The 24,186-nt window shown below is 48.4% G+C and overlaps 10 protein-coding genes across 10 annotated transcripts; 5 read left to right on the forward strand and 5 right to left on the reverse strand.

Moving 5' to 3' along the window:
• Positions 1–96: 96 nt before the first annotated feature.
• FMAN_03167 (uncharacterized protein) lies at positions 97–1,365 on the reverse strand (the record flags this gene model as incomplete). The annotated part of the gene is made up of 2 exons (XM_041831950.1): positions 97–853; positions 905–1,365. The coding sequence occupies 2 exons, from the start codon at positions 1,363–1,365 to the stop codon at positions 97–99; spliced, it is 1,218 nt and encodes a 405-aa protein (XP_041682463.1).
• Positions 1,366–1,627: 262 nt separating this feature from the next.
• Positions 1,628–2,540, forward strand: FMAN_03168 (uncharacterized protein; the record flags this gene model as incomplete). The annotated part of the gene is made up of 4 exons (XM_041831951.1): positions 1,628–1,813; positions 1,872–2,030; positions 2,086–2,456; positions 2,504–2,540. The coding sequence occupies 4 exons, from the start codon at positions 1,628–1,630 to the stop codon at positions 2,538–2,540; spliced, it is 753 nt and encodes a 250-aa protein (XP_041682464.1).
• Positions 2,541–4,043: 1,503 nt separating this feature from the next.
• On the forward strand, positions 4,044–5,017 carry FMAN_03169 (uncharacterized protein; the record flags this gene model as incomplete). Its single annotated transcript, XM_041831954.1, has 4 exons — positions 4,044–4,065; positions 4,519–4,545; positions 4,598–4,857; positions 4,910–5,017. The coding sequence occupies 4 exons, from the start codon at positions 4,044–4,046 to the stop codon at positions 5,015–5,017; spliced, it is 417 nt and encodes a 138-aa protein (XP_041682465.1).
• An 867-nt stretch (positions 5,018–5,884) lies between these two features.
• Positions 5,885–7,251, forward strand: FMAN_03170 (uncharacterized protein; the record flags this gene model as incomplete). The annotated part of the gene is made up of 2 exons (XM_041831955.1): positions 5,885–6,035; positions 6,089–7,251. The coding sequence occupies 2 exons, from the start codon at positions 5,885–5,887 to the stop codon at positions 7,249–7,251; spliced, it is 1,314 nt and encodes a 437-aa protein (XP_041682466.1).
• Positions 7,252–7,834: 583 nt separating this feature from the next.
• On the reverse strand, positions 7,835–9,796 carry FMAN_03171 (uncharacterized protein; the record flags this gene model as incomplete). The annotated part of the gene is made up of 4 exons (XM_041831956.1): positions 7,835–8,016; positions 8,109–8,272; positions 8,333–9,673; positions 9,726–9,796. 4 exons carry the CDS (start codon positions 9,794–9,796, stop codon positions 7,835–7,837), a joined length of 1,758 nt encoding a protein of 585 aa, XP_041682467.1.
• Positions 9,797–11,819: 2,023 nt separating this feature from the next.
• Positions 11,820–12,371, reverse strand: FMAN_03172 (uncharacterized protein; the record flags this gene model as incomplete). Its single annotated transcript, XM_041831957.1, has 5 exons — positions 11,820–11,943; positions 11,999–12,089; positions 12,148–12,177; positions 12,236–12,262; positions 12,314–12,371. 5 exons carry the CDS (start codon positions 12,369–12,371, stop codon positions 11,820–11,822), a joined length of 330 nt encoding a protein of 109 aa, XP_041682468.1.
• A 1,099-nt stretch (positions 12,372–13,470) lies between these two features.
• On the forward strand, positions 13,471–15,765 carry FMAN_03173 (uncharacterized protein; the record flags this gene model as incomplete). Its single annotated transcript, XM_041831958.1, has 2 exons — positions 13,471–14,586; positions 14,635–15,765. 2 exons carry the CDS (start codon positions 13,471–13,473, stop codon positions 15,763–15,765), a joined length of 2,247 nt encoding a protein of 748 aa, XP_041682469.1.
• A 930-nt stretch (positions 15,766–16,695) lies between these two features.
• On the forward strand, positions 16,696–17,768 carry FMAN_03174 (uncharacterized protein; the record flags this gene model as incomplete). The annotated part of the gene is made up of 2 exons (XM_041831959.1): positions 16,696–17,047; positions 17,101–17,768. 2 exons carry the CDS (start codon positions 16,696–16,698, stop codon positions 17,766–17,768), a joined length of 1,020 nt encoding a protein of 339 aa, XP_041682470.1.
• Positions 17,769–20,523: 2,755 nt separating this feature from the next.
• FMAN_03175 (uncharacterized protein) lies at positions 20,524–20,961 on the reverse strand (the record flags this gene model as incomplete). Its single annotated transcript, XM_041831960.1, has 1 exon — positions 20,524–20,961. The coding sequence occupies one exon, from the start codon at positions 20,959–20,961 to the stop codon at positions 20,524–20,526; it is 438 nt and encodes a 145-aa protein (XP_041682471.1).
• An 856-nt stretch (positions 20,962–21,817) lies between these two features.
• On the reverse strand, positions 21,818–23,159 carry FMAN_03176 (uncharacterized protein; the record flags this gene model as incomplete). The annotated part of the gene is made up of 2 exons (XM_041831961.1): positions 21,818–22,204; positions 22,257–23,159. The coding sequence occupies 2 exons, from the start codon at positions 23,157–23,159 to the stop codon at positions 21,818–21,820; spliced, it is 1,290 nt and encodes a 429-aa protein (XP_041682472.1).
• Positions 23,160–24,186: the final 1,027 nt, after the last annotated feature.

The following is a 24,186-nucleotide window of genomic DNA, read 5'->3' on the forward strand; positions in this document are numbered from 1 at the left end:
AAAGCTACTTCAGTTAACTCCGTGCTAAGATGCTATTCATATATCAGAATCTCTGTGTGACTTGTTTGTATCCAACCTCAACTACCCAAGCTTCGATCACGGCCAGTATCCCAACTTACTAATATCAGCACTTAACTCTCTTCCCTGCATCATCTCAGCCATAACTTTCGCCGTTCCCAACGACAAACTGATCCCCCATGGCCCATGCCCTGTCGCTACATAGACGCCACCATCACATCCTTTCCGTGTCCTGTAGCCTTGTCGTAGATCCACATCCTCTATACGTGTGATATAGGGTGTTCCTCGTTCTGACACAGGTCTGAAGCATAACCCAGTCCGTATTACCTCCAGCTCGTCACCATCAGATCTGATAATCTGCCTCGCCAGGTTCTTCAACTTCTCAAGTGGCGCATCCATGGGTTTCGCCCCTGTTGCTAGTGGTGGTAGCCGCAAAGATGCGTTCACGCCACCGAGCCAGATATGTCCATTTGGTCGAGCATAAATCTCTGGTGAGAAGTCATCCATGGTTGTATATATAGAGTGGTACGTATCGCCGATATCTGCGGGATTTCGTACAACAAGTGAGTGTCCTGCGAGCGGTACAACGGGTATGTTGATAGATGATCCGGGAAACATGGACTCCAAAACACTTGGGGCCCATGCCCCAGTACATACAAGTATTCGCGTTGCTGGTATATGTGTCTCTGAGGAGCAGTCTGTGTAACCAATACGGACATATGATAGCTCATCATGGCAATCGGCGCCCACGCTTAGAACAACGGCAGGGTTATGGATCCGTACACCCGCGGCTCGACATCTCTCCAGGAGAAACTGACATAGTTTTAGGGGGTCTCTACAAATATAGTTTGTCAGAATATATCGTTCTCATAAGACAGTGACTTACAGGACAGCTGTCCCTTCACCATTATCAACCAAGCTGAGAGCATCACCCTTGATACGTCTCAACCAAGGCGGGCTATTCCTGTCTTTAACCTCCCCTCTCTCTTCTACTACATCCGCACGACTCCCTCCATCACGTAGCCAATCCTGACCAGTCGAATCCTTGGGTTTCCTTCTCGGTAGCTCATAGTTCACAGTCACTGACTTGGCATACAACCATTTCTCCCTCCCATTAAACTCCTTTGCCAATTTCTCATGCTCATCAAAACTCAGTGCTCCGAGAGACGCAATATCTTGATGGAACCAGTCCCTCGCGAGAAATCCACCAGCGTAGCCAGATGCCGAGGCAAATAGCGTTGCTGATGAGTCAACAAGGTGGATGCTTGAACCCGGTTGATGTTCTGAGAGATAATAAGCTGTCGCGATGCCAATTATGCCACCTCCAACAATCACCGTCGAGGCCATTGGGATCAAGTATTAGGATTAGAAATCTAATGTATAATTGAGAAAACGGAACAAGTCTCAGCTGATGCAGGCGGGCTATTACCAAGAAAGAACCGATGACGTGAGTGACGATGATACAGGGTAAACAAGATTGAAGCTCCAGAATTGACCCCACCATCATCACCACCAAGAAACCCCCCACTCTCTTGAGCTTCAAAAAGGTGACAAGTTACAGATACTCACCGAACATCAACAGTATCGGTCACACAGCAGATTTCTCAACATGAGCTCCAAAGTCTTCATTATCACTGGTGCCAGTAAGGGCATTGGCGCTGCCATTACCCGTTACCTGCTTGACCAATCCCACAAGGTTGTTATTACAGCTCGATCATCCGAACCATTGGAGGGGTTAAAGAAATCGCACCCGGAACAGGTCCAATTCATTGCTGGAGACATTGTCGAACCTAAGGTGTGTACCTAACCTAAATACAAGCTCAGGAGTTACGAGGCTGATGTTTGCTGTCTAGCTGCCTTCGAAGCTAGTTGACCTTGCTGTATCCTCGTTCGGTAAAATTGATGGTCTGGTTATCAATCATGGCATGTTGGCGCCTAAGAAATTTGCAGACACCACGGTCGAAGAGTGGAAGAAGATTTATGACATCAACGTCTTCAGCGGTATTGCCTTGGTAAGGAGATCTTGACCAGGCCTCTTACGAGCATGGACAATACTGACAACCCCAGGCCCAAGCTGCGATCAAAGAGCTACGCAAGTCCAAAGGCTGCATTGTCTGGGTGTCATCAGGAGCAGCAGCCAAGCAATATGCCGCGTGGTCAAGTTACGGTTCATCAAAGGCCGTCTACAATTCTGTCTCAGCTCACATTGCGCTTGAGGAGCCTGACATAACAAGTGTTGCCATTGCACCAGGTCGAGTTGACACTGAGATGCAAGGTGTACTGAGGTCGGAAGGCCAATCATCTATGAACAAGGCACAATACGATTCCTTCGTTGAAGCTAAAGAAAAGGGCATCTTGCTAAAGCCAGAGCAGCCAGGAAATGTTATGGCTAAATTTGTCGCAGACCCGCTCAAAGAGCTGAGCGGCAAATTCTTCTCGTACGTCTCACAACATATTATGACATCAAAGACTAACAATCATGCAGATGGAACTCACCAGAGGTCGAGGCATACCAAGAATAGGATTTAGCTTAGGGATGTTGGAAGAATCTGGATATCTCAAGCAGCGTTAGCTTTGATGTCTTTGCATATGGTTCAAGTAGATAAAAGATAGAAAGACAAATGCAAGTCAGTCGAAAGATGAAAAGCTCTTAGTTTGCTCCACATGGACATTCGGATTTAGCATGGAATGTAAGTTTCTTCATCATAGCATTTGATGTTGGTAGTAGAAAGAAATAAAAGTTTGTTCTTACCTGGTGCTGATTTGTCGCATGCAACCGAGTTCAAAGACGTGATGCTCGAAGCAGCTGCCTTGTCGCATGTTAGTTCCACGTTCCAACATGTTGTACAAAGCAAGCGTGCAGTCGAATGCGCTCAGGCTATCGTTTTTATCCGTCATGAGAGTCGGTATTTGATAGTACCAGATAGCAAAGTGCATCACGGCGTATCGAAGGGGTGTAAAGATGCTGAAGGGAGTCTTACAGCATGGGTCAGAGAGTGCAGCCTAACTTTGAGTTGATTAGCCTATGGTCCGGTAGCGTGGTTCAAGCTTTGAAACAAAGATGATTGGGATCAATCAGTTCTGTCCATTTGGCACAGGACGAAGTCAATCAGCACAGGAGGCTTGTCGAACCTCCTCAGCCTGGGGCGACAACATATCTCTTCATGCGAGTTGGTGGAGGGGGAACAAAGAGAGACTTACCCAAAGAATTGGCGGCTGCGCTTGAGTGGAAAGCAACGCACAAAGTGAGTGCTTCCGAGGTATAGCAAATTGGCAGACGCTATTGGCGCCGCCTTGACAAATCCGTTGCTCGACCTGAGCGTTGCGGCATGTTTGTATAGAATGGAGAGAGAAAAGGAATGTGTTGATGAAGGAATAGGAAATTTTCAAAAGATGGAAGTTCTGAAATAGCTGCATAGCTGGTCCGTGCACGACAAAAAGACGCGCCCCGTGTGGCTGGAAATGGAGACAGCCTCCACTGAAGCAAACCTCCAATTAACTTACAGTCCAGTCACAGCAGCCTTGGGACCTAAGGCTCCTCCACTGGCGCTCGAGGCACTGCCATGAATGAATTCCACTGAGCAAATGAAATTCCAGGTGGAGACTTGGCTACAAGCGCGGCGCAAAAAAAAAAAACAGCAGCAGCTCTTCAGATACAAAAGAGGCTTGCCCCACCACTCATGGGCCTGAGTAACCATCCCACCCCGTCTGTCTCCTTCTCAGCCTGACAAGCAGAAGTGAAGCTCATCATCAAGATCCAATATAAAACAACAGCACTCAAACAACAGTGAAACATACACGCTTCTCAACGGATACGTACATCACTAGAAGACCTCGTTGCTCCTTTCTACCCTTTTTTGTCACATTTTTTGCTTGTTGAGACTGTCTTCGCGTTGCACTCGGCCAGCCACCGTCTCTGAATAACCGCGTCTTTGGTGTATACTCGGTCATATCTCCAAAATACGCAGTCAACCGCAAACACCTTTCCATCACCACCCTGATTCACGGATTTTTGCTTCTTCAATATGTCTGACCACGAGTTTGGAGGCAAGTATCTTTTTTTTTCTTATTTGTTCGTTTGTTGTTGTGTTTCTTTCTCGTCCTGTTTATACGCATCTTCCGTCTTAGTTCTCAACCCGTGATGACCATCACGACAATGCATCACTGTCGGTTGGAAGTCTCAGCGTTGTGAACACCATTTATTCAACTTTTATTTACATCAACCTCTACCGAGAAGTTTCTTATCATGTTCAATATCTTGAAACCCTTTTCATCACTATCGACACTTTACAAACATAGCACATTTTCGCATCTACTTTTCATCTCAAACTTCACTGTCTATCTCAAACACTCCCCCGATTCCATATTTCATATTACTATTTATCTCTCGCGATGCCTTTACCAGCGTCAACCAGATACTGGCTCAAATATGACAATGGAACACTCGGTCCGCTTTTCATGCCTGCTTCAAGACCCTGGACTAACAATTTTGACGTATAGGTAACGACGATTTGTCGCTCCCGAAAGGTATGTCGCATTGCTCCTCCTATTAAAAAGCCATTCACTAACTTAGTTACAGCTACTGTTCAAAAAATTGTATCTGAAATTCTTCCCCCATCGGCAGGCGTGGCATTCGCTAAAGAGGCTCGCGATCTTTTGATTGAATGCTGTGTCGAGTTCATTACCCTTATTTCATCAGAGGCGAACGAGATTTCTGAGAAGGAAGCAAAGAAGACTATCGCCTGCGATCACATCACGAAAGCTCTCGAGCAACTAGGCTTCACTGACATGGTCCCTGCTGTTCTCGAGGCAGCAGCTGAGCACAAGGAAGTTCAAAAGGTAAGCCCATAATTTCCCCTCAGCATATTCGGCAAAGACTAACAATGACCAGGGTCGAGAGAAGAAGGCAGACAAGTTTGCCAACAGTGGTATGTCTATGGAGGAACTCGCTCGTCTACAGGAGGAGCAGTTCGCAGCTGCTCGAGAGCGTCACGGCTAGGGGGAGCGGCCAGGACTGAAGTACTGCAAATGGTGGAAACGGGCGTAAAGGAAATTTTTAGCATTGCTAGGCGTTGGTGTGCAGAATTGGACTGGGATTGAACTGCGCCTGAAATTTGTCATGGGAAGCGGGCGGATCGGCTTGCTCGTTATCACTTTCGCTTATATTCGCTTATAGACCTTTGTCGAGGCGTTTGTCGTCAGGGAGGCATTGTCTGAATTACATCGTCTTCAACTTTAAATCTTGAATCGTTTCAAGGCTTGATAGCGGGTGCCTCACCATGGCTAGGCTATGATGAGCGGCTATGGAGGCCATACAAGCCACGAATAACAGCCATAGCATAATTATTGCAACAATATTAAGGTTGCGGAGAGTCAGTCATACCGAGATTGTGCAAAGTATCTGAAATTGTAAATATTTTGTCCAGTACATTCTCAACTCCTCTAGTACGGGCCTTGACAGGCTTTGGTCTTCTATGTGAAGTGCACGCAGCAGCCTTGGCGTTTATTCAGATGACTGTGTCGATGATGACGTGACATTAACATATGCATCCATCCTATCAGAAAGTCGTATTAGCAATGACATCTTGTCTAGGCTGCGACTCGTTTCTTTGTTGCCTTGAAGCATGCACATACCTCACTTATATCCTTATCGATAAGACTGCCAGTAAAAAATGATGTAAATCAGAATATCCCCCACCTTGACGCCCGTCTCACGTTACTCCCACCCTGCATTCTGCATGCATGCGCAATCAGCATCACTCGAAGAAGCAACATTATTTTTGCCTCCATTGTCGTCAAAATAGGTCGAAGACGCAAAAACAAGAATAAGCCTGGACCGCGTGGCCCTCGCTGGCTCAATCGCAAAATGGGCCAGGAAGAGTCCTCTATGAGTTATGGTGGCCCGCCCGTCACACTCACTGAGCGAAGCCTTGATGCTGTCGCCGAGTATATCAAAACGGGTCGGAGCAAGCGAATTGTTGTCTTGACTGGCGCTGGTATCTCCACTGCTGCTGGAAGTGAGTAATTGAACTGACGTCAGAACTAAAAACATATCTAACAAAGCTATCAGTCCCCGACTTTCGATCGCCTGGAACAGGTCTTTACGCCAACCTTGCCCGCCTCAATCTGCCTTACGCCGAAGCCGTATTCGACATCTCTTACTTTCGCAATCACCCCGAGCCCTTCTATGTTCTAGCGAACGAACTATATCCAGGGAAATTTTCTCCGACCGTCTCCCATGCCTTCATCGCCCTTCTCGCCCGCAAGGGTCTTCTCCAGATGCTCTTCACACAGAACATCGATTGCCTTGAGCGCGTAGCTGGAGTACCTTCGGACAAGATCATTGAAGCCCATGGAAGCTTTGCGACACAGCGCTGCATCGAGTGCAAGGAGGAATACCCAGATGAGAAGATGAAGGAGCACGTCTTTGGAGGCAAGGTTCCCCATTGCGACAAGGAGGGCTGCAAGGGACTTGTCAAGCCAGATATTGTATTCTTCGGTGAGGCTCTACCCAAGGCATTCGACAACAATACGTACCAAGTGGCCATGGCCGACCTAGTTTTGATCGTGGGTACCAGTCTTAGCGTTTACCCTTTCGCTGCTCTCCCAGGCATGGCGCAAGAGGGCAAGCCCCGTGTGCTTTTCAACATGGAAAAGGTGGGCCAAATTGGAACACGATCTGATGATGTGATGGAGCTCGGCGATTGCGATGCCGGTATTCGCAAGCTTGCTGATGCGCTTGGCTGGCGAGACGAGCTTGAGAACCTCTGGAGACAGACCGTGGGCGATGCTGAGGCAGATCGACAGCTTGGCGGTAGAGAGAAGGATGCCGTACAAGATGAGGTTGAGCGCTTGGCCGCCGAAGTTGGCGCTGTCGTTATTGACGAGAGCGACGAAGGCGTGCCATTGGAAAAAGAGCCCACGAAGCACAAGGATGGTCCCACTGTCTCGGAAAAGCCAAAGGACGAAGACAAACAACGAGAACCAGAAACAGCTACAGCTATTACAGACCTGGAAAATGATATCAAGGAGGTGCCCAAGAGCCAACAATCTAAACTAGATCGAGCTCATATTGAGCAGCTGGAGGCCGAAGCAAGCAAGACAGAGTCTTTAGTCACAGAGCCCCCCATGCCACAAACCCCTGAAGAAGAGCCACCAAAGGCAGAGGAATCAAAGATAGAGGCTAAAACAGGAGGAACTGTACCAGCATCTCTCAGTAACAAGGAGAAGTAGTTACTCCTTAAGTACTATGAGTATAGATGGGGCGTTCCAACAGTTAACGGTGTACGAAAACGGGGCCGGTGTAAAAGGTTTAAAACTTCCTGCCCGCTATACACTGATGGCAGATGACTAGACGAGTTTCTTTATGTTGATCACGATGAAATGCAATAGGGTACGGTTACATAGATAGTCCGCATTGACAAGATCAATGCGAGAGTCAGTCTAATGAAAGAATTGGTTATCATTACCATGCTACTAAGTTCTGTGTTGCTTGACATATGCTGTAGCTTTTGTTATAGAGGATCCTTATATAGGAGAATATACCATCAGACTGGCCCTGATCTCATATCACATCATACTCATCATACAGATCGACACCAGCTTTAAGAAAAAATGACACAAGACGAAGAGAAGACCCAGGTCCTCAGGGAGCAAGAAAACATAAGACTTTGGAAGAGGATGCCAAAACAAACTCAGTAAAATCTCCCCTAAGCTTAGGCACAATTGTCTAAGCCTTTTCATCCCTTAGGATAAAGGTCCGAAGTCTTCTTGCCCCCGCCCCCCCCCCCCCTTTCTTACCTAGGATCACATTTGCTTACAACCCACTGTCGATCTGCGCTGGGATATTTGAAAGTGTCCAGTGTCCCCACTGCCGACACGTCTCGGCCACTACGTTCGGTATACGTACTTTCTTGACTTGATCTGGATTCGTGAGAAACTGCGTGAGAAATCCTGCCGAGACGTGCCACGCGATGTGGCAATGGAACGGCCATACACCTATGAGCAAATGCATGTCAGCACGATGCAACCGTGACCGCAGAAAGGGGTGATTATCATAAGGCTGAGTGAGTCAGGGAAGGTAAACGTACCCGGATTTTCTCCGGCATCGAACTGTATTACGAGATGACCATTGCCCCGAATCTGGACGACGTCGCGACGCTGTGGATTGTGTCTGTTTATGATTGTTCCATCCCAGGAACCTGGCCCCTCATGTAGGACATACATGTTGAAGCCGTGTAAGTGCATTGGATGTCTAAGCAGAAATCATTGTTAGCAACTGCAAGAAGCCGCACCCATTTGATTGAGTACTCACGCCACGGGAGTCTTGTTATTGACGACCACTCTCACGCTCTTTGCCTTTCCAGTATTTATCACGTTCCATTCAGGCTCGAATGTGTGATTGCCAAGTTTGCTAAGGAGCAGAGTTGGACTGTTGTAGTTTGTCCTTGCAGCCACTCCTCCCAATGTCCAGAGCGTGACATTGCTTGCATTTTTGAATGAGCTGATATCAAGCTCAATAGTCTTGTCAGCTGGAGGCAAAGGTAGCTTCATCACTGGCTTTGTTATACCCAAATCATCATTGGCGCAAGTCCCTGGATCTGGGATGTCCCAAGCCTGTGATTTGGGTGCTTTTTTCTGATTTGCATTGTCGTAGTAGATTGCCGCAAGGGCAGCTGGGGCGCGACCCAGACTACAGATGGCAGAAATGTTGCTGCGCATCCAGTATGAGTCCAATTTGCCGTTAGCTCTGACCAGTACATCTGTGCGTTGACCAACTCCAAGAGTTACAACTTTGGTGTCATACGGCTCTACTGGAACAAAATCATTCGCAATGACCTTCATTGTGTGACCATCAATGGAAAATCGTTGTATGGCTTCGGCACTTGGGTTGATGAGGCGTAAGCGGTGGACTTTACCGCGCTTGAAACGAAATTTGGAGATGCCAGCGTTGCTTTTGCAGGGCGTCTTGTCTCCCGGTGCCACACTGGAGCAGTTGAAGTTCATCTTTCCGTTGATGAGATTGCTGTCAGAAAGAACAACACCATTGCCACCGGGTTTCATAATCTCCTCAACAAGATCGAAATACTCTTTATGGTACCAATCACTCAACATAACGGGTCCAATATCGATGTCATAGTCTTTCTTTTCTCGTGGTCCGTATATGACCAATGGACCAAATAAACCAGCAGCAACTTGGGCGGAATAATGAGAGTGGTACCAACTTGTTCCATAGAGGTCGGCCAGGAACTGATACGTGAAACTCTTTTTAGGTGGGATCGGGCATTGGGTTACACCCGGAACGCCATCTTCCCACGGCATTCCCTTCTGAAGGATACCATGCCAATGCAAAGAGACACCCTCATCGTCCAAGTCGTTATGAACAGTGACTTGGATGGTGTCGCCCCAATTTGCTTCAATCAGAGGCGCAGGAAATTGCCCGTTCACGAGGATTGTGGACAGCTCATAGCCGTCAGGGGCGATCGTCCCCCGACTGACAGTGAAGTCGTACCTCCTAATGACTCCGGTATTTGGTTGGTCCTGATAGTAATTTGTTTGGGAATTCATGGTACTCCAAGGATAGCCATTAGGAGTAGGGTTGTCAGTGAGGAAAGTTGGCAGGTCAGGTGCATCAAATGTGCCATACGACGACTCCCTATTAATAGATTAGTTCATACATATAGATGTTCGGAAGCATACTGCCTAACCCATTAGTCTGTAGCTGGGACAATTGTCCCAGGTCCCCGAGATTGAATGGACTGCTATTAGTGTTGCCCATACTGCACAGCGAACTTGGAGTCTCTATGGAGGGAGGATGCTGAGATATGCCATATTCTCACAGGAACCAACACTGGTCTATATAGCCATGAGGGGCGTGTTGATGAGCTCAGTCCATCTGCAGAGTGAACTTCTATCTTAGGACAAGACGTGTGCCGAAGACCCGTGGGATCAAGCCTCATCTGCGAGAAACGGGCGATCGCATACGGGTCAACCTTGGCTACTCTCGGTTATCATGGACTAAGCCTGCATGGCTGAGTCCCATATCCATGAGAGGTGTTGTAGTCATATTGAGGACTAGAGCTTGGTGAGAGAGGACCACATGGCGAGGCCTTACATGCACCAGGACAGCTGCAAGCCATGATGACGGTCAGCACACCAAGAAGTGCAATTCGTAAAAGTAAATTGCCCTATCAGAGAGGAGACCTCAAGCTTCACCGGCCCATGATGTGAGAATGTTGTGGTAGGGATATTGGGGGTGTGGCGGAATGGCCGCCGCTGTCTTAGTTGCCTCAGCCTTAGACAATGGATGCGGAAAATAGACACGAGATCTCCACCGGATAGTACACCTTGAACATCCGTATCTCGACTTGCCGTGTTATGGTTAAGCATTTTTGATGATTTGCAACTGGGGTATACCCAGATCGTAGCCCGTCCCGCCCAACAGATGCAATGATCCTAGACAGCTGAACGGGCGTTTCAGGCAGACCGTTTTTTCTGAGTAGTCAGGTACGTAAAAGAAACGTAGTGGGTCCAATTGAGCTTAAGAAGTAAGTAATTCGAGCAGCAATACGAAAAGATTGCCCGCAAAAGTTGCTGATATTGGCATTGGTACCAAGCGTGATAAGCTAGTGCCAGCCGGCGAGGAAAGCGTCAGAAAATACAGTTCAGACATTGGTTGATGCCCTGAAGGCAACCGCCTCTCTAACTATTTCTGACTGTGTGTAGAAAGGCAAGGATCGATCGAATAGATTTAACCTTGTCTTGAGTTTGCTCAGTCATGATTGGGGACTGCACGATGCAGCCCAACAACACCAAGCTCCAACAGTTCAAAAAGCGTGTAAGCCGGGGGGTTCCTCATTTGGTAATTAGTGCTACGAAAGCGCCAATTGCGATCGACCGATCAATAATCTCGTAATGTCGAGAGATAGTAATCCAGACATCAAGGAGCCTAGTAAAGTCAGCATGTCAGCTTCAAAGGCATGTGATCGTGCTTTCAAATGGACCGCATAAAACGATTCAACTCGATGTAACAGCACAATCAGACACACGCCCAAGAAATATTCCGTCAATGCACGATGTTGTTCAATATGCATAAGTTGTGAGACTCAGAGTTCGTTCTCAGCTGTCCTCTAAAAAGCAATTCCCTCAGCCCACTGGACCGATCGCCAATAGCGAAGAAGCATGGCGCCAGTTGTGCAAAAGCAGGGTTGACTTCCTGCTGCATATGCAAAAAAGAGGATGCGATAACAAGCTATTGAACGCCATTGACAAAATTGCATGAGCCAAAGCGGTTAGCTTATGGAAAGTTTAAGCGTTAAGAACTTCCAGCTGCTCGACAACATCGAGCGTGGTTGTTGTTGTCACCTCGTATCGGCAGCCGTGGGGTAGGCCAACATGCTGGGTCGCGTAGGGGTAGTGGTGTGCCGATCATGTCTGAAAGGAAATGTAACCTGGACGGTTAAGGGCTTATATTGAACGCCACAGCTCTCTTGCCGCCTCTCAAAGATTGTTGTGTAATCTTCAAATGCAGTCACATATAAACGGGTCACTTGAACCCGGAAAACGCAGCGGTCTGCAAGGTCTGACAGCATAACAAAAAACCCTCGCATCGTGAGACCAACAGATATCTGACTGGTCTGATGCACTGTATCGATGGTGGGTCTGAAACTTGACAATAGATTGGTCCATTTCGAAATAGTTTGATATGTATTTTACAGATTGCGGCCATCAGAGGCCAGACTGTACAGGGTGGAAGTCGAAGTCGACTGGGTATTGCTCTCGTCTCGTATGATATGATGCTCTCATGATTTCCTCCACGCGGGGTTGGCCATCAACATTATAGGCCGGCGTTGAGCTCGCATGTACATTTCGTGAAGTTTGGGGTCGGCATCGGATCGAATGACGCTACCAATGGACATGAAGAAGCTGTAGGGCCATGGTTAGCACTCGTGTAAGTCGTTGGTGTCTGTGTCAGAAATACCCAAAAGTTGCTCCGGAGCCAAGCATGTATTGACCGAGGGTTCTCATAATGCCGTTAGGGCCGGCTCCGTACCGGAAAATGTTGACAGTTCCTGGTTATCATTAGTTATGACCTCAGAGCTGAGACAGCGCATCCGGTTGCAGACGAACCAAAGACAAAACCCATGATGACACCAACAGCTATGCCATGTCAGTATCTTTCACGGCGAACAAGAGCTTAACGAGGAGTAGGCCGTACTTCCACCCATCATAGCACCCATCTTGACTGTGAACTTGTTAGCCAACACCCAATGCCATGAGAATGATATCAGCCTACGTTTATCCACGTTGGAGGGGCCATGCTGGCCAGCATTGATAGGAGCGACGGGAGGCATTGTGAGCGCGGAAGGTCTCTACGCAAGGTTTTGGAGTTGCTGCGCGTGCTGAATTATCGATCGTGGGCGGCGAAGTTTGTCGAAGTGGCACAGCGCAAAGTAGAGCAATTGCTGATGAAGCTCTCTTCATACGACGACTTTCCTCGAACCCGAATGACCTCCCGAGGCTTACTCTCATTGGCTAAATTGCTAAAGTGGAATCAGGGTTCGGAGAAAGGTCGGTGCGGGACTCGAGACACGGATCATCCTACCGTACAGTGCGGGATAAGATAGTGACATATCTTTACTGTGAAGAAATCGTCACGTGGTCCCTCTCGTGGGTCAAGATATGGCTCCACAAGGCGGTTCCGACTCGCAAGAGGGATTTGATGGTTTGTGTTTTTTTCAGACAATTCTCTTTCACTTACAAGACAATCTCTGACACTCAAGCCTTTGTTTCTTATGGTGCTGGGGTTATGCGAGCAGTGAGCACATGCCAGAGTCTTTGGGCGTGTGCTCCATTGTGCTCTGTACTCCGTGTGCCTGAGCTGAGAGTTGTCGACCGGGGGCTCCAAATTTGAACACGCCAACACGCCAAGCAGCGCTTAGCGAGCGAGACCTCCCCCATACTGTCACTGTTACGGCAACCTCTCATCAACTCATTCACGGCCCTGAAGCCTTCTAAACTATCGTCTCTTGCGACGCGAAACCCTATTCCGACATCGCGATATCCTCGTGCTTGGTGAGTGAAGCACCCATCCTGGCTGTCGCTGGCCCGACTCGCCTCTTGACCTCCTGCCCCTGGTCCGACGGGGTCATCGCCGATCGTCTCAATTCTTCATTACCAAAACCTGTTCCCAGCCACGAGCTCATGATTTTTCTTGTCCACCAGCAACGTCAAGCCACCTTGAAGTATTCAAATTTCAATCGTATTTCATCAAAACTACAACGTTTTTCTTCGATCCCGCCATCATAAGTCCATTCAGCCTCCGACTTGCCGGTGGAGTGACATCAGCCTCGTAGGCGCGCGAGCCGCACACGTCTTACTTCCGTATCCGGCATCTTCATATCTTCGACGCTGCGTTTATCGGCCGCAACACGCTGAGCATCAATTATCCTCATGACTGCAGTCGCAACTCCACAAACCTTCTCCGCGTCAAGACCAGCATGGGGTCCGATTAACGGCAACCATCAAATGAATTCGGAAGAAGGTCGAGGTGGCATTGGCATGTTCGCGCCCCGCAAGACCCTTACTCGATCCAACTCATCGTCGTCTGTTTCCTCGACATCTTCGAACTCGTCTGCTACCACAGTTGCCTCGAACGGCTCCCACGCTAATGGCGGCACCCCATTGTCTTCAACCTCAGATTTGACCCAATGGTCGGCTAACGGCGCACCTCGAAAACGGCCCCAACCGAAAGCCCCCTGGCCGCCAGGAAAAGGGGAATTTCAACAACAGGACATGTCTAGACTGCCCGCTGGCAGAGGTCAAGGCATGATAACGGCCCATGGGCCTGTACAGGCCGGCCCTGGCCAGGTTCAGATGACATCTCAGGGAATGATGCGGCCCATGAGTGCCGAACAAGTTCCTCCTGGCCAACCAGTTCTATATCTATTATCACTCAACGGTACCTTTGAACGGAAAACAATCGCTGTGCCTTTTGCCCCCGAAAGCCTCCGTATAGGCCGACAAACAAACCAAAAGACTATCCCGACCCCAACCAACGGTTTCTTCGACAGTAAAGTGCTGTCCAGACAACATGCTGAAATTTATGCGGAACGCAATGGCAAAATTTATATACGAGATGTCAAGTCCTCGAATGGAACCTTTGTCAACGGGACTCGTCTATCACAGGAAAATCGCGAATCCGAGCCACATGAACTGCAGACCTCCGACCATCTTGAGCTTGGCATCGACATTGTTAGCGAAGATCAGAAAACAGTCGTCCATCACAAAGTGGCTGCCAAGGTTGAGCATGCTGGCTTTCTTAGCGCATCGAGCAATGTCATGGATATGAACTTCGGCGACCTCGACCCAGCTAATGGCGCTATGATGATGCCTTCAGGGCCTATGCAGCTGCGAGGCCGCACTAACAGCAATGCGTCTATGGCCAGCAACGGTCGGATGATGCCCAATGGCGCCGGTGTTATGAACATGCAAGTCAACGGAATGGCACAACAAAGACCATTCTTTCTTACCCCTGTTGCTACTGATCAAATATTGAAACGGCTTGCGGTACGTCGTACTCGAATCCGTTGCCATGATTAGGCTAATTCTTTCCAGAACGAAATGCGCAATGCTCGACTTCAAGCACAGGATCTGGGCCGCACTAATCAGTTCGTCCAGACATTATTGTCCAAAGATGACCTCAAGGATCTCGAGAAGCCCGAAGGCCTTGAACCCCCTAAACCCCAACCCATGGTAAATGGAATGGGGACACCTTTCCGTGCCGACCCCAAAGCACGGTTTTCTGATCCTCCTGCTCCCCCTCCCCAACAGCCTCTTCCCGAGAAGCCTGATGTGCCTTCACTTAAGCGTGGCCCAACTGAGCGACCGAAGTCTGGTCCTCCCAACTCACCTGTCCGGCCTGATAACCTCAGCCAGATTGTTCAACTTACCGAGGCCCTCAACAACGCGAAGCGAGATATCGACTCACAAACAGCACGGATGCGGGAGTTGGAAGAAATGCTGCAGAAGGAGAGGAGTGCACGAGAGGAAGCAGAAGAGCTCGCCAAGCGCTTGGAAGAATCCGCGACCGTGCATATGAATGGGTCAGCTGTACCTGGAAGCGTAGCTTCGGAAGAGGTGTCTGAAGCCACAGAAGACAAGTCTGTCCCTGAAGCCCCTGAAGCAGAGGCCAATGAAGAGACCCCTATTGTCGATGCTGCACAGGAGACAGCCGCTGCTCTTCAAAGTCGAATTGACATGATGGAGAGTCAGATGCGGGATATGAAGGAGCAGATGGAAGAGTGGAAGCAACGATGTGAGACTGTAGAGTCAGAGAGAGATGCTGATAGGAAGACGCTTGCCGAGATGGTCGTTCAGCTCCGCGCTGAGGAAGCACTTCGAGAAGCGGCTGAGAAGAAAGCTCGATCGAGGTCAAGGAAGCGAGACACTGATGCCGCTGGTGCTGTCGTTGGCGAGACTAACGCTGACACTGGGGTTTCTAAAAGCGCCACTGGAGAAGCAGATGTCGTCGGCTCCGCTACTGCTGATGAAGCGTTGGACGCACCGACGTTGTCTCGGGCCAGCACGATCACACCAGCAACCCAAAAGGGTGTTGTGCGTGGACAAGACCAGCGCCTCCAAGCCGCGCTACCTTATGCCTCAATGCTTGGCGTTGTACTATTTGGCATGGGGTTGATGGCATATATCAATGGATGGCAGGCCGAGCCTCCCCGCCCTGAACAATGAACTGTGGGAGTACAAAGTGGACGAGCTACATGAGGAGGAAGCTGGGGAGGTCAAAGGATGGGACAGTTGTAAAAAGGGGATCACGACATTATTATATCTTCTCCGTCTTTGGGGGATTGTAACTTTTCATGAGCGGTATTCATAATGCATGATGCGGCCTGTCGATTTGGCCCATCAACGATGAGACGATACGAGACCAGACATGGACATAACCGAACCGAAACACATTTCATTTGTCGCTCGCCCGTATTATATATCAACTTCTTTTATACCAACGGCTAGGACATAACAACAACATGGCATATGATGCCCTTAGAAAGGGTAAAAAGCCTGGTTTTAGTCAGGCTTGAGGATACGGCGTTATCATTTCGTTTCTTTTGTGTATTCCTTAGTTTCTTATGGGTGCATCTTTAGGAATAGCGCATGTTGAAGCGAGCAGTGGGCTGCTGACACTATTATAAGTCACTTTGCATATTTAATTTACTTGCCTGAATAGCTGGTCTAATAAGCCTGATGAGTTCTAGAACATGTGTTTAAGAGGCTGAAGGTATTTGCGTCATAGGAATGAGGGCGCATATTGGCAACTAATGAGGAATGGTTCCTCTGTTGCTCAGCATAACTCAGACCAACACAAATACAGGGTCAAACACGTCATAATACATTGTAAAGTTCTTCCTTCAGGCCTTCAGTGATAAGTCGCTAGCTCCGGACTTCGCACTCGGTTTCATCCTTCTAAGAGACGATCCACTACATTCCCGGCGCTAACCAGTTTTCGTATTCAGGTCATGATTCTATTGGATGAGGTGTACTTGAAGCTGGCGAGACGATGTCAGAGTCCATAAACGAGGGTGTCAAGAGCAGTATAAAAGAGCCAGTTGTTTCGTCTCAATATCAATACTTGGAGCCACCTCTTCTATAAACTTATCAACAATGGTGTCTCTATCTCAAGTGCAGCAAACCAATGCCTCGGCTGCTTCAAAGCTCCCAGCTGGGCTCGTCGCCGTCTTCGCTGGTGCAACAGCAGGTATTGGCGAGACAGGTCTCAAAGCATTTACCAAATATACGACACAGCCCAAAATCTATTACATCGGCCGTTCTCAAGAGGCGGGTGATAGACTACAAATTGAGTTGAAGGAGTTGAATCCTGAAGTAGAATATGTCTTCATCAAGAAGGACATGAGCTTGTTGAAGAATGTGGATGAGGTTTGTCGGGATATCAAGAGCAAGGAGACAGTCTTGAATGTTTTATTCTTAAGTCAGGGGACACTAAGAATCGGTGTTGGCAAGTGTTCCACCGTCATCAGACTGTTACTTTGCGCATACTAATAGACTTAGATACCGAAGAAGGGCTGCCTCTGGTTACCGGCCTAACTATCTACTCTCGCAACCGTCTCGCAGTCAATCTCCTCCCACTGCTAAAGAAGGCACCGTCTCTTCGTCGTGTGGTAAGCGTCATGGCTGGTACGCACGAGGGCAAGCTCTTCTCCGACGATATAGCAGCTCGCAACATCCCCTTTACCAGCATTCACAACTCCCGAGGGCACATGTGTTCGGCCCTAACTCTGTCCTTGGAAGCACTCTCTCGTCAAGCACCAGAAGTTTCCTTCATTCACAACTTCCCTGGCTCTGTTGATACAAACCTAATCCGCAGTGGAGACGGTTTTATGATGCAGGTTATGAAGTATTGGTTCAAGGTCAGCATGACAGTCAGGAGACAGTGGTTACCTAAGGAGGAGTGTGGAGAGAGACATGCGTGGTTGTGTTTGACTGGGAGATATCCTGATAAAGGGGGTAGTGAGAATGGTATCAAAGAGGGAGAAGTTGCTGTTGGTACTGACGGGAATAAGGGAAGTGGTGTCTATAGTGTTGATTGGGATGGTGAGAGTGCTTCGGGTGAAGTTGTCAAGCTGCTCGATGGATTCAAGGAGGAAGGCCTTGTGGAAAAGGTCTGGAAAGATCAAGAGAAAGAATTTATCAGAATTACTGGTGTAACTTTTATCTAGGTTCTTAAATGTAGGTCAGTTATTATTAATATTAGGATAGCTAAATAGGCGGTTCAGGCAGACCATAGTTCTCGATGTAGGCGCTGACTGCCATGACGAGTTATCTTATGTCTGCATCGGTGACACACGTAGCATGCCATTAAAATTTAGCGTCATGTACTCGCGATTATCTGGCGAGTGCACCCCAAGATCGTCACGTCGGCAAGTCTCACACATGAATCACACGCCGCTATCCTCTGTCGACTTTCGTCGCATCCTAATTGCCATCCGCAGCTGTCTTGAGTCGTTTATGGCATACACTGAACATGGGCCTTCTTTACGTCACACATACATCGATACAATATTCAAACAGCTTGGCGCCTCTGTCGATATCCAAAACACAACACTGTTGATGGAACAACTGGCTGCAATCCATGCTATTTGGACCGCAGTTGCCAACCGAGATGCAGCTCTGTTACACAAGGAACTCATTTATCGCATTGACGAGATGCTCCAGTGCCTGGGTAATGACGGCAGCACGGACTAGAACCCAGGACTTGATTTGGGGTAAGTAGAGTAGAGGTTATCGTTTACGGAAAAACTTGCAATGAAACTGCATCATGGATTGAGGGACTGGGGACTTGCTGAGATTGGGGAACAAGTGCTTTACGAGTTAAGGCCAACATCAGATATATAAAACTTGTTTGAGAGGGATGAACGATGACGATTGATAGAGGCCCCCTGAAGTAATTTACCTCCCATAGTTTTTCTCAAAAGGTGACTGAATGTGAAATGCATAAATCCCAAATATCTATATCTCGATGTAATGATCCTCAGTGCGCGTGGCAATGTCGCGAAAACCATCAGTTATCTGTGGGTGGTTGTCGAAGTTGGGCTCCTCGCGGGTAGCTCCCGATGCAGGACTCTCTGCCATCTTAGAATATGTACGGACACTATCCGAAATCAGAGTAGATGAGAAGGGACCAAAGCTCGAAGCGTGGCTGGTATATTTGCACTGAAGAGCGACCTTAGAGGCGATATGTGTTGTATAGATGAGAAGACGAGGAAAACTCAAAGTGTACGATTAGAGTGAGTGAGTGGGAGAGGGAGTATGGGGAAGAATCAGGATTGATGGAAGCGGAAACCATCTGTATAAAGGGTGCAGGGACTGGGGTTCAAAAAGAAAGTCGAGGTGTGCGAAGAGGCCAGTCAAGAGAGAGGAAGCTCGAAGAAGGGGAGAGTTAAGTACCTACATATCTCACCCTAAGGATCCTAAGGATCCTAGAGATCACGCGGGTTTCTCTTTAGCCCCTGAATCATCTATGCGAATACCAGATAGCTGACACTTGTACAGCAGTTGCGAGCTTTTATCCTTTCCATCTCTATTTTCGAAGCCTGCTACGTCTACGCCCTCGGCATATCCAATTTGCAACTGTGGCATCTACGCACGAAGGACCAGCAAACCTCGAGATTGGCAATCTGAGAGAATGTCTGTTAGAATTGAAGAGTGCACTGAACGCAACTGCTAGTACGCAAAAGGGCAGGAAGAGAGCGAAACTCTCATCTATGACAACGGAATAAGCAATGAATCGGGTTGAAGGAGAACTCGATATCATGACAAACGGACTATAAGCGCTACATTGTGACTCAAAGGTCAAGATTTACCAGACAACGTCACCATTCGGCTTTAGAAGAAGGGAGACATCACCAAGGAGGATATCAGGAGAGTCGACTCACTGCTTTCGCCTGTTTTAGAACGACTTAAATCCGGGAAGGTCTCTAAGGATGTCGTCCAGAGTCGCGATTATATCGGTAAGAGCCGTACATGTCCGTTGACCACCGAACCTTCTAATTATATATACCAGGAAGCAACGTGCTTAAGAATGAGATCGCCGAGAGGCCCAAGAGTGGCGATGCCGTGGATGATTTGGAAATGGAGAGTTCCTTCATAGGAGATGACGACGATGACGATACGGAGATGTGATGCCTTGAGAAAGGTCGATGCTTCGGCAGTCACAGGCAGACAGTCGCTTGGAGGAGGAACTATGAATATTGGGTAACAACTGTCTCCCCATGCATAATAAAATCAACGTGGGCCTTCAGCTGTTCTAAAACCACGTCATTGTGGTACCCAGTTGATGTGATTGAGTTGAGGCAGGCTCTGAGGGAAAAGCGAAGGGCATCGCGGGGGAGCCGGTCACCCAGTCTCTCTTTCTCGGACTCGCTGACCATTGTACACAGAGCCGCATGTACAGCAGAGATAAGGGAGAGAGTCAGTCCAGCTAAGATAGGATCAATGCTCTGCGAGGGAAAAGGTCAGTAAGGGTTCAATGCTCATATTGTAAAGTAGAGCATACCTTGGCCTCGTGAATGAGGGCCTTTGCCTCGCCATCGGTGATTGCAGCATCAAAATGAAAGCAAGCGTATTCGCCTGAAGTGGGTGTATCAACACTTTATTTCTGGCCCTGTCCAACTCGAGGAGGAGAGCATCGAGTAGAACCGTATCGCGACTTCCGGTCCGCTCATACTTCATTTTGAAGGTTTTCCATGTAAGATGGATCTTGTTCTGGAAGTTCTCTGGCTCGGTCAAGGCTAATCGATGCTCTGTGACAAGCTTGGCCATATCGTCTTCGACTACCACGCCTTTGGCTCGAGAAGTTGTTGTTTAATTTTCAGAAACGGTGATTCTGATTTTTTGCCAGTGGCCTTGACTCTCTGCTTCTTGTTCATATCATCTGAAACGACGTCCCAGAATTCAGAGTAAAAGAAGACTTGCTCAGATTGGGACTCGGCGAGGATGGAGAGGCCCAGAGTCAAACCGGCAACCAACGAAATAGTTGGCTTGGGTAGGAATGTGCTTCGACGAGGGCGTGAAGATACGCATGGCGTGCTGGTCTCGGGGATGAATACCTCGAGCGGCCTGCTGTTGTTTCTTCAACTTGGGCGAGATCTTCTTCTCCTCCGCTAGAAACTTGGTTGGGTCCATCCCGAACATGATGCCAACTTCCATATACTCCTTGCAAGCCTGGATATCTCTGATAAGCTCATCCCCTGACGGCAGCTCAGGACAAGCGGCGAAGTCTGGCCCGTCAGTTAAGGGGTTATATGCGTTGTAGTCAGGAGTCTTTCGACCCGATCCGGTCTTTTGTTCCTCGCCAGCACTCCATAACCAACATTTCTGGAAAGTTTGTCGGCCATTGGCGCCAACGAGCATACGCTCACCACAGACAGCTGAACGGGCGTTTTAGGCAGACCGTTTTTACTGAGATTTTGTGAATTGACGTCGGCAGTGCTCAACATGACAATGCAAAACTCACCAATCAATAGCTTGCAATGACCTTTCAAGAATTATCCTCACCTGACAAGGATTGCTATGCCGCCATCACCATTTAAGTTTTGATATCAAATGCACAGGCCTCGGGGGCAAGAAAACAGCGAACCTTACTATAGGGTTATCAAAATAAACTTAGCAAAAGTCATCCTAAAGCTTAGGCTATATTACCTAAATCTTTTTATCATTTAGGATCGAGGCCTTATGTTTTCTTTCACCCATTACAGGCCCGACACTTCGGCTTCATCGGGAGTCAAAATCATAAGACAACGAGACACCAAAAAAGACCCGTTCCAGATGCCACTCTCTCGGGGCCAGTAAGCGCCGACTCCCCGAGATCTACCGTTGAATTTGCACTATCTATTTGCTGGCTCAGACAACGGATGATGCTGAGACATGGGGGCTGTGCTGATATGACAGTAGCATGATGGTGGTAGTGGTGACAGACACGCGTCGCTCTAGTGGTGCGCACAACTAAGAGCTAAGGTGTGGGCTAATGCGCAACTCCAAGTGCTTCAAGTGATATGATAACAGCTTCTTTTCATGTTCTTTGTTGCTATCAATAGATATGTATACGTACAGATATGGAATGGAGACATCGTCTGTAGCTACACTTCATTCTGATCGTTATCATTATTGCGGCTCTCACTCCCAAACGCCCAAGGCCTGCAGATATTGTGTATGCCATCATGCTCGCTATTAAATCACCACCACCAAGCTCTCTTTCTCCTCACCCCCACTATGATGCCGTCTCGATAGATGATCCCTTTCTCTTAATCTCCTTCTCAGGATCAACTCCGAGTTCCCACTCTTCCCTCTCCCGCTTCATGTCTCTCTTACACCACTTGATCGTGATAATACCCCAAACAACGGCCCACAAGAATGGAACTGCCCATGCAACACCGTAGGCGCCGGTTGCCGGAACTTGTGGAATGACGGATATGACGGTAAGGGGGACGGCGAGTACTAGCGCCGGGATGGACCAGAACCAGGATTGTTTGTAGACCATCTCTCGGAAACGTGGGCTAGCTTTGTATCGAGCTGCTAAGGCTTCCCGATAAGGCCGGCCACCAAGGGCATTAACCGCGATAACATCCTCGATGAAGTAGTAAACACCTGGTAAGACCTGCATAGAATTAGCATATGGCAAACTGCTAGTTTTGTGCTTTTCAACATACCTTTTCTCCCTTTGCAGTTGAGCTGATGCGGAAAGGAGCTGGCCAGTTCATCTGGTGGTAAAGGGTAATGAGGAACAGAACACCACCATAGCAGTAAAGAATAGCTGGAGCAGGCATGCACAGCACTCTCAACCAAACATTGTGAGGTGCACTGCCAATGATGAACAAAGCAGTGACCACAAAAATAGTAAGGGTGGAAGAGTACGTCAGCATATCGAAGCACCACCGGTGATTCGTTCCTAGCGGTCGGTAGAACCTATCCACCTTGATCAATCGGAGGGTGCGGATGGCGAACTCCAAGTACGTGGGACCGCCCCAGATTGTAGTAACTACCGCAAAGATGATCCATCCTTCAACGTCCCCTGCATATTTGAGTCCGTAGTATAGAGCTATCGGAACCGCGGATGCGTCGACAAACACCAGGAATGCGAAGATGAAGAGTCGCCAGCGCTTCCAGCCATGATGCCATGTAAACGGGAGCTGAGGCAGCAGATGGGGGTTTTCGTCGTAGTACTCTAGTAATGTTGTAGCTCGTCGTCGATATTCCTTTTGGGTGGCGGCTCGAGAATCGTAGTATGCTTCTGCTTGGGGCCGCTGGGCATAGGATAAGCTTCTCCGCGCATCTGAACTCCTTCTAGGAGCATCCGAGTTCCGTCGAGCGCCCTCAGATGTTCGTCGAGCACCTTCAGATGTCCGTCGAGGTAGTTCTGCAAACGCTGAGTCGAGGGGTTCTCGCGGTGAAACTGGTGAGGCTGCCTCCTCTGGAAGGTCGAATCGTACACCATTAGTCGAGGATTGGTGGGACTGCGAGGGGCGAGAGACCACGGGGGGTTCAGGGACATCTGTCGACGAGAGGGCCGAGTCGGACACTGGGGCAAGGCTGCCCCTACGCACCTCGGGCATTGTTGTATAGAGATGTGGTGTTGGTGATGATGGCAGTGATGAGAAGAAGAAGACGAGATGGCCAAGTCAAGAATGAGGTGAGGTAAACTGGAGATTAAGCTAAACCAGACCAGACCAGACCAGACAACTTGGTTCTAAGGAGAAAATGGAAAAAATGTGTGGAGGGTCGATCATAAGGAGAAAAGGGCCCATTTCAGTGGCAAAGTTTAGTTTTTAAAGCTAATCGTGTGAGGCGGGCGGGTTGCCATGATACTTATTTAGAGGTCTAAGGTATGGCACATAGCATGATCCTGATGAGACGGACCCAGACAGGGACGGACGGGCCCCAGCGATAAAGGAGTCTGACGTGCGGATGCAACGGTACAGCAGCTAAACAACTAGAGAATCAGCTATCATCACCCATCAGGGGTCATTACCGCTAATAATTACAGCGGCTTCCAGCTGTGATTTGTGAATGACGTCCTTAAGCCGTCGGGCTTTTTTCCCCTGTGGCCAAGGAAACCAACCGCAGCCAAGAATTCTGTCAGTGCCCGCCAAGCGACGTCATTGTCGGGGTGTATGTGGGGCCGCATCCGGCAATGAAGTCACCGATCGTCCCGCTTACATACAGTATGTACATACGTGGATTGGATGACATGACATGATCCTTTCATGGCCCAGATTTAGAGCCAAGAAGAGGGATTTGTCTCGTGAAGCACACAAGGTAAGCTTAACAAATATGTTTAAATTTATTCCCGTCTGCATGCATCTCGACCCTGAAAGTCGGGACGACAGAAGCGTAGACTAAGCATGATAAAAGAAGACTAATCTCACAACGGAATGGTTGACTCATGATAAAAGCATGTATTAAATGGCTTATTTATTCAGAGTTGATATTGGATAAGAGGCAATTTGAGTCTAATCTGCCTAGAAGGGAAAAAACCTAATGTGTTGTTTTTACCGAGACGCCGAGATCTATCTGACCGAGTGGCAGAAGTTGAAAGCATCATCAATCAATCTCACCATAAATACATCCTAAAGTATGCCT

Source organism: Fusarium mangiferae, assembly GCF_900044065.1.
Source record: "Fusarium mangiferae strain MRC7560 genome assembly, contig: FMAN_scaffold006, whole genome shotgun sequence".
Classification (NCBI taxonomy): Eukaryota; Fungi; Ascomycota; class Sordariomycetes; order Hypocreales; family Nectriaceae; genus Fusarium; species Fusarium mangiferae.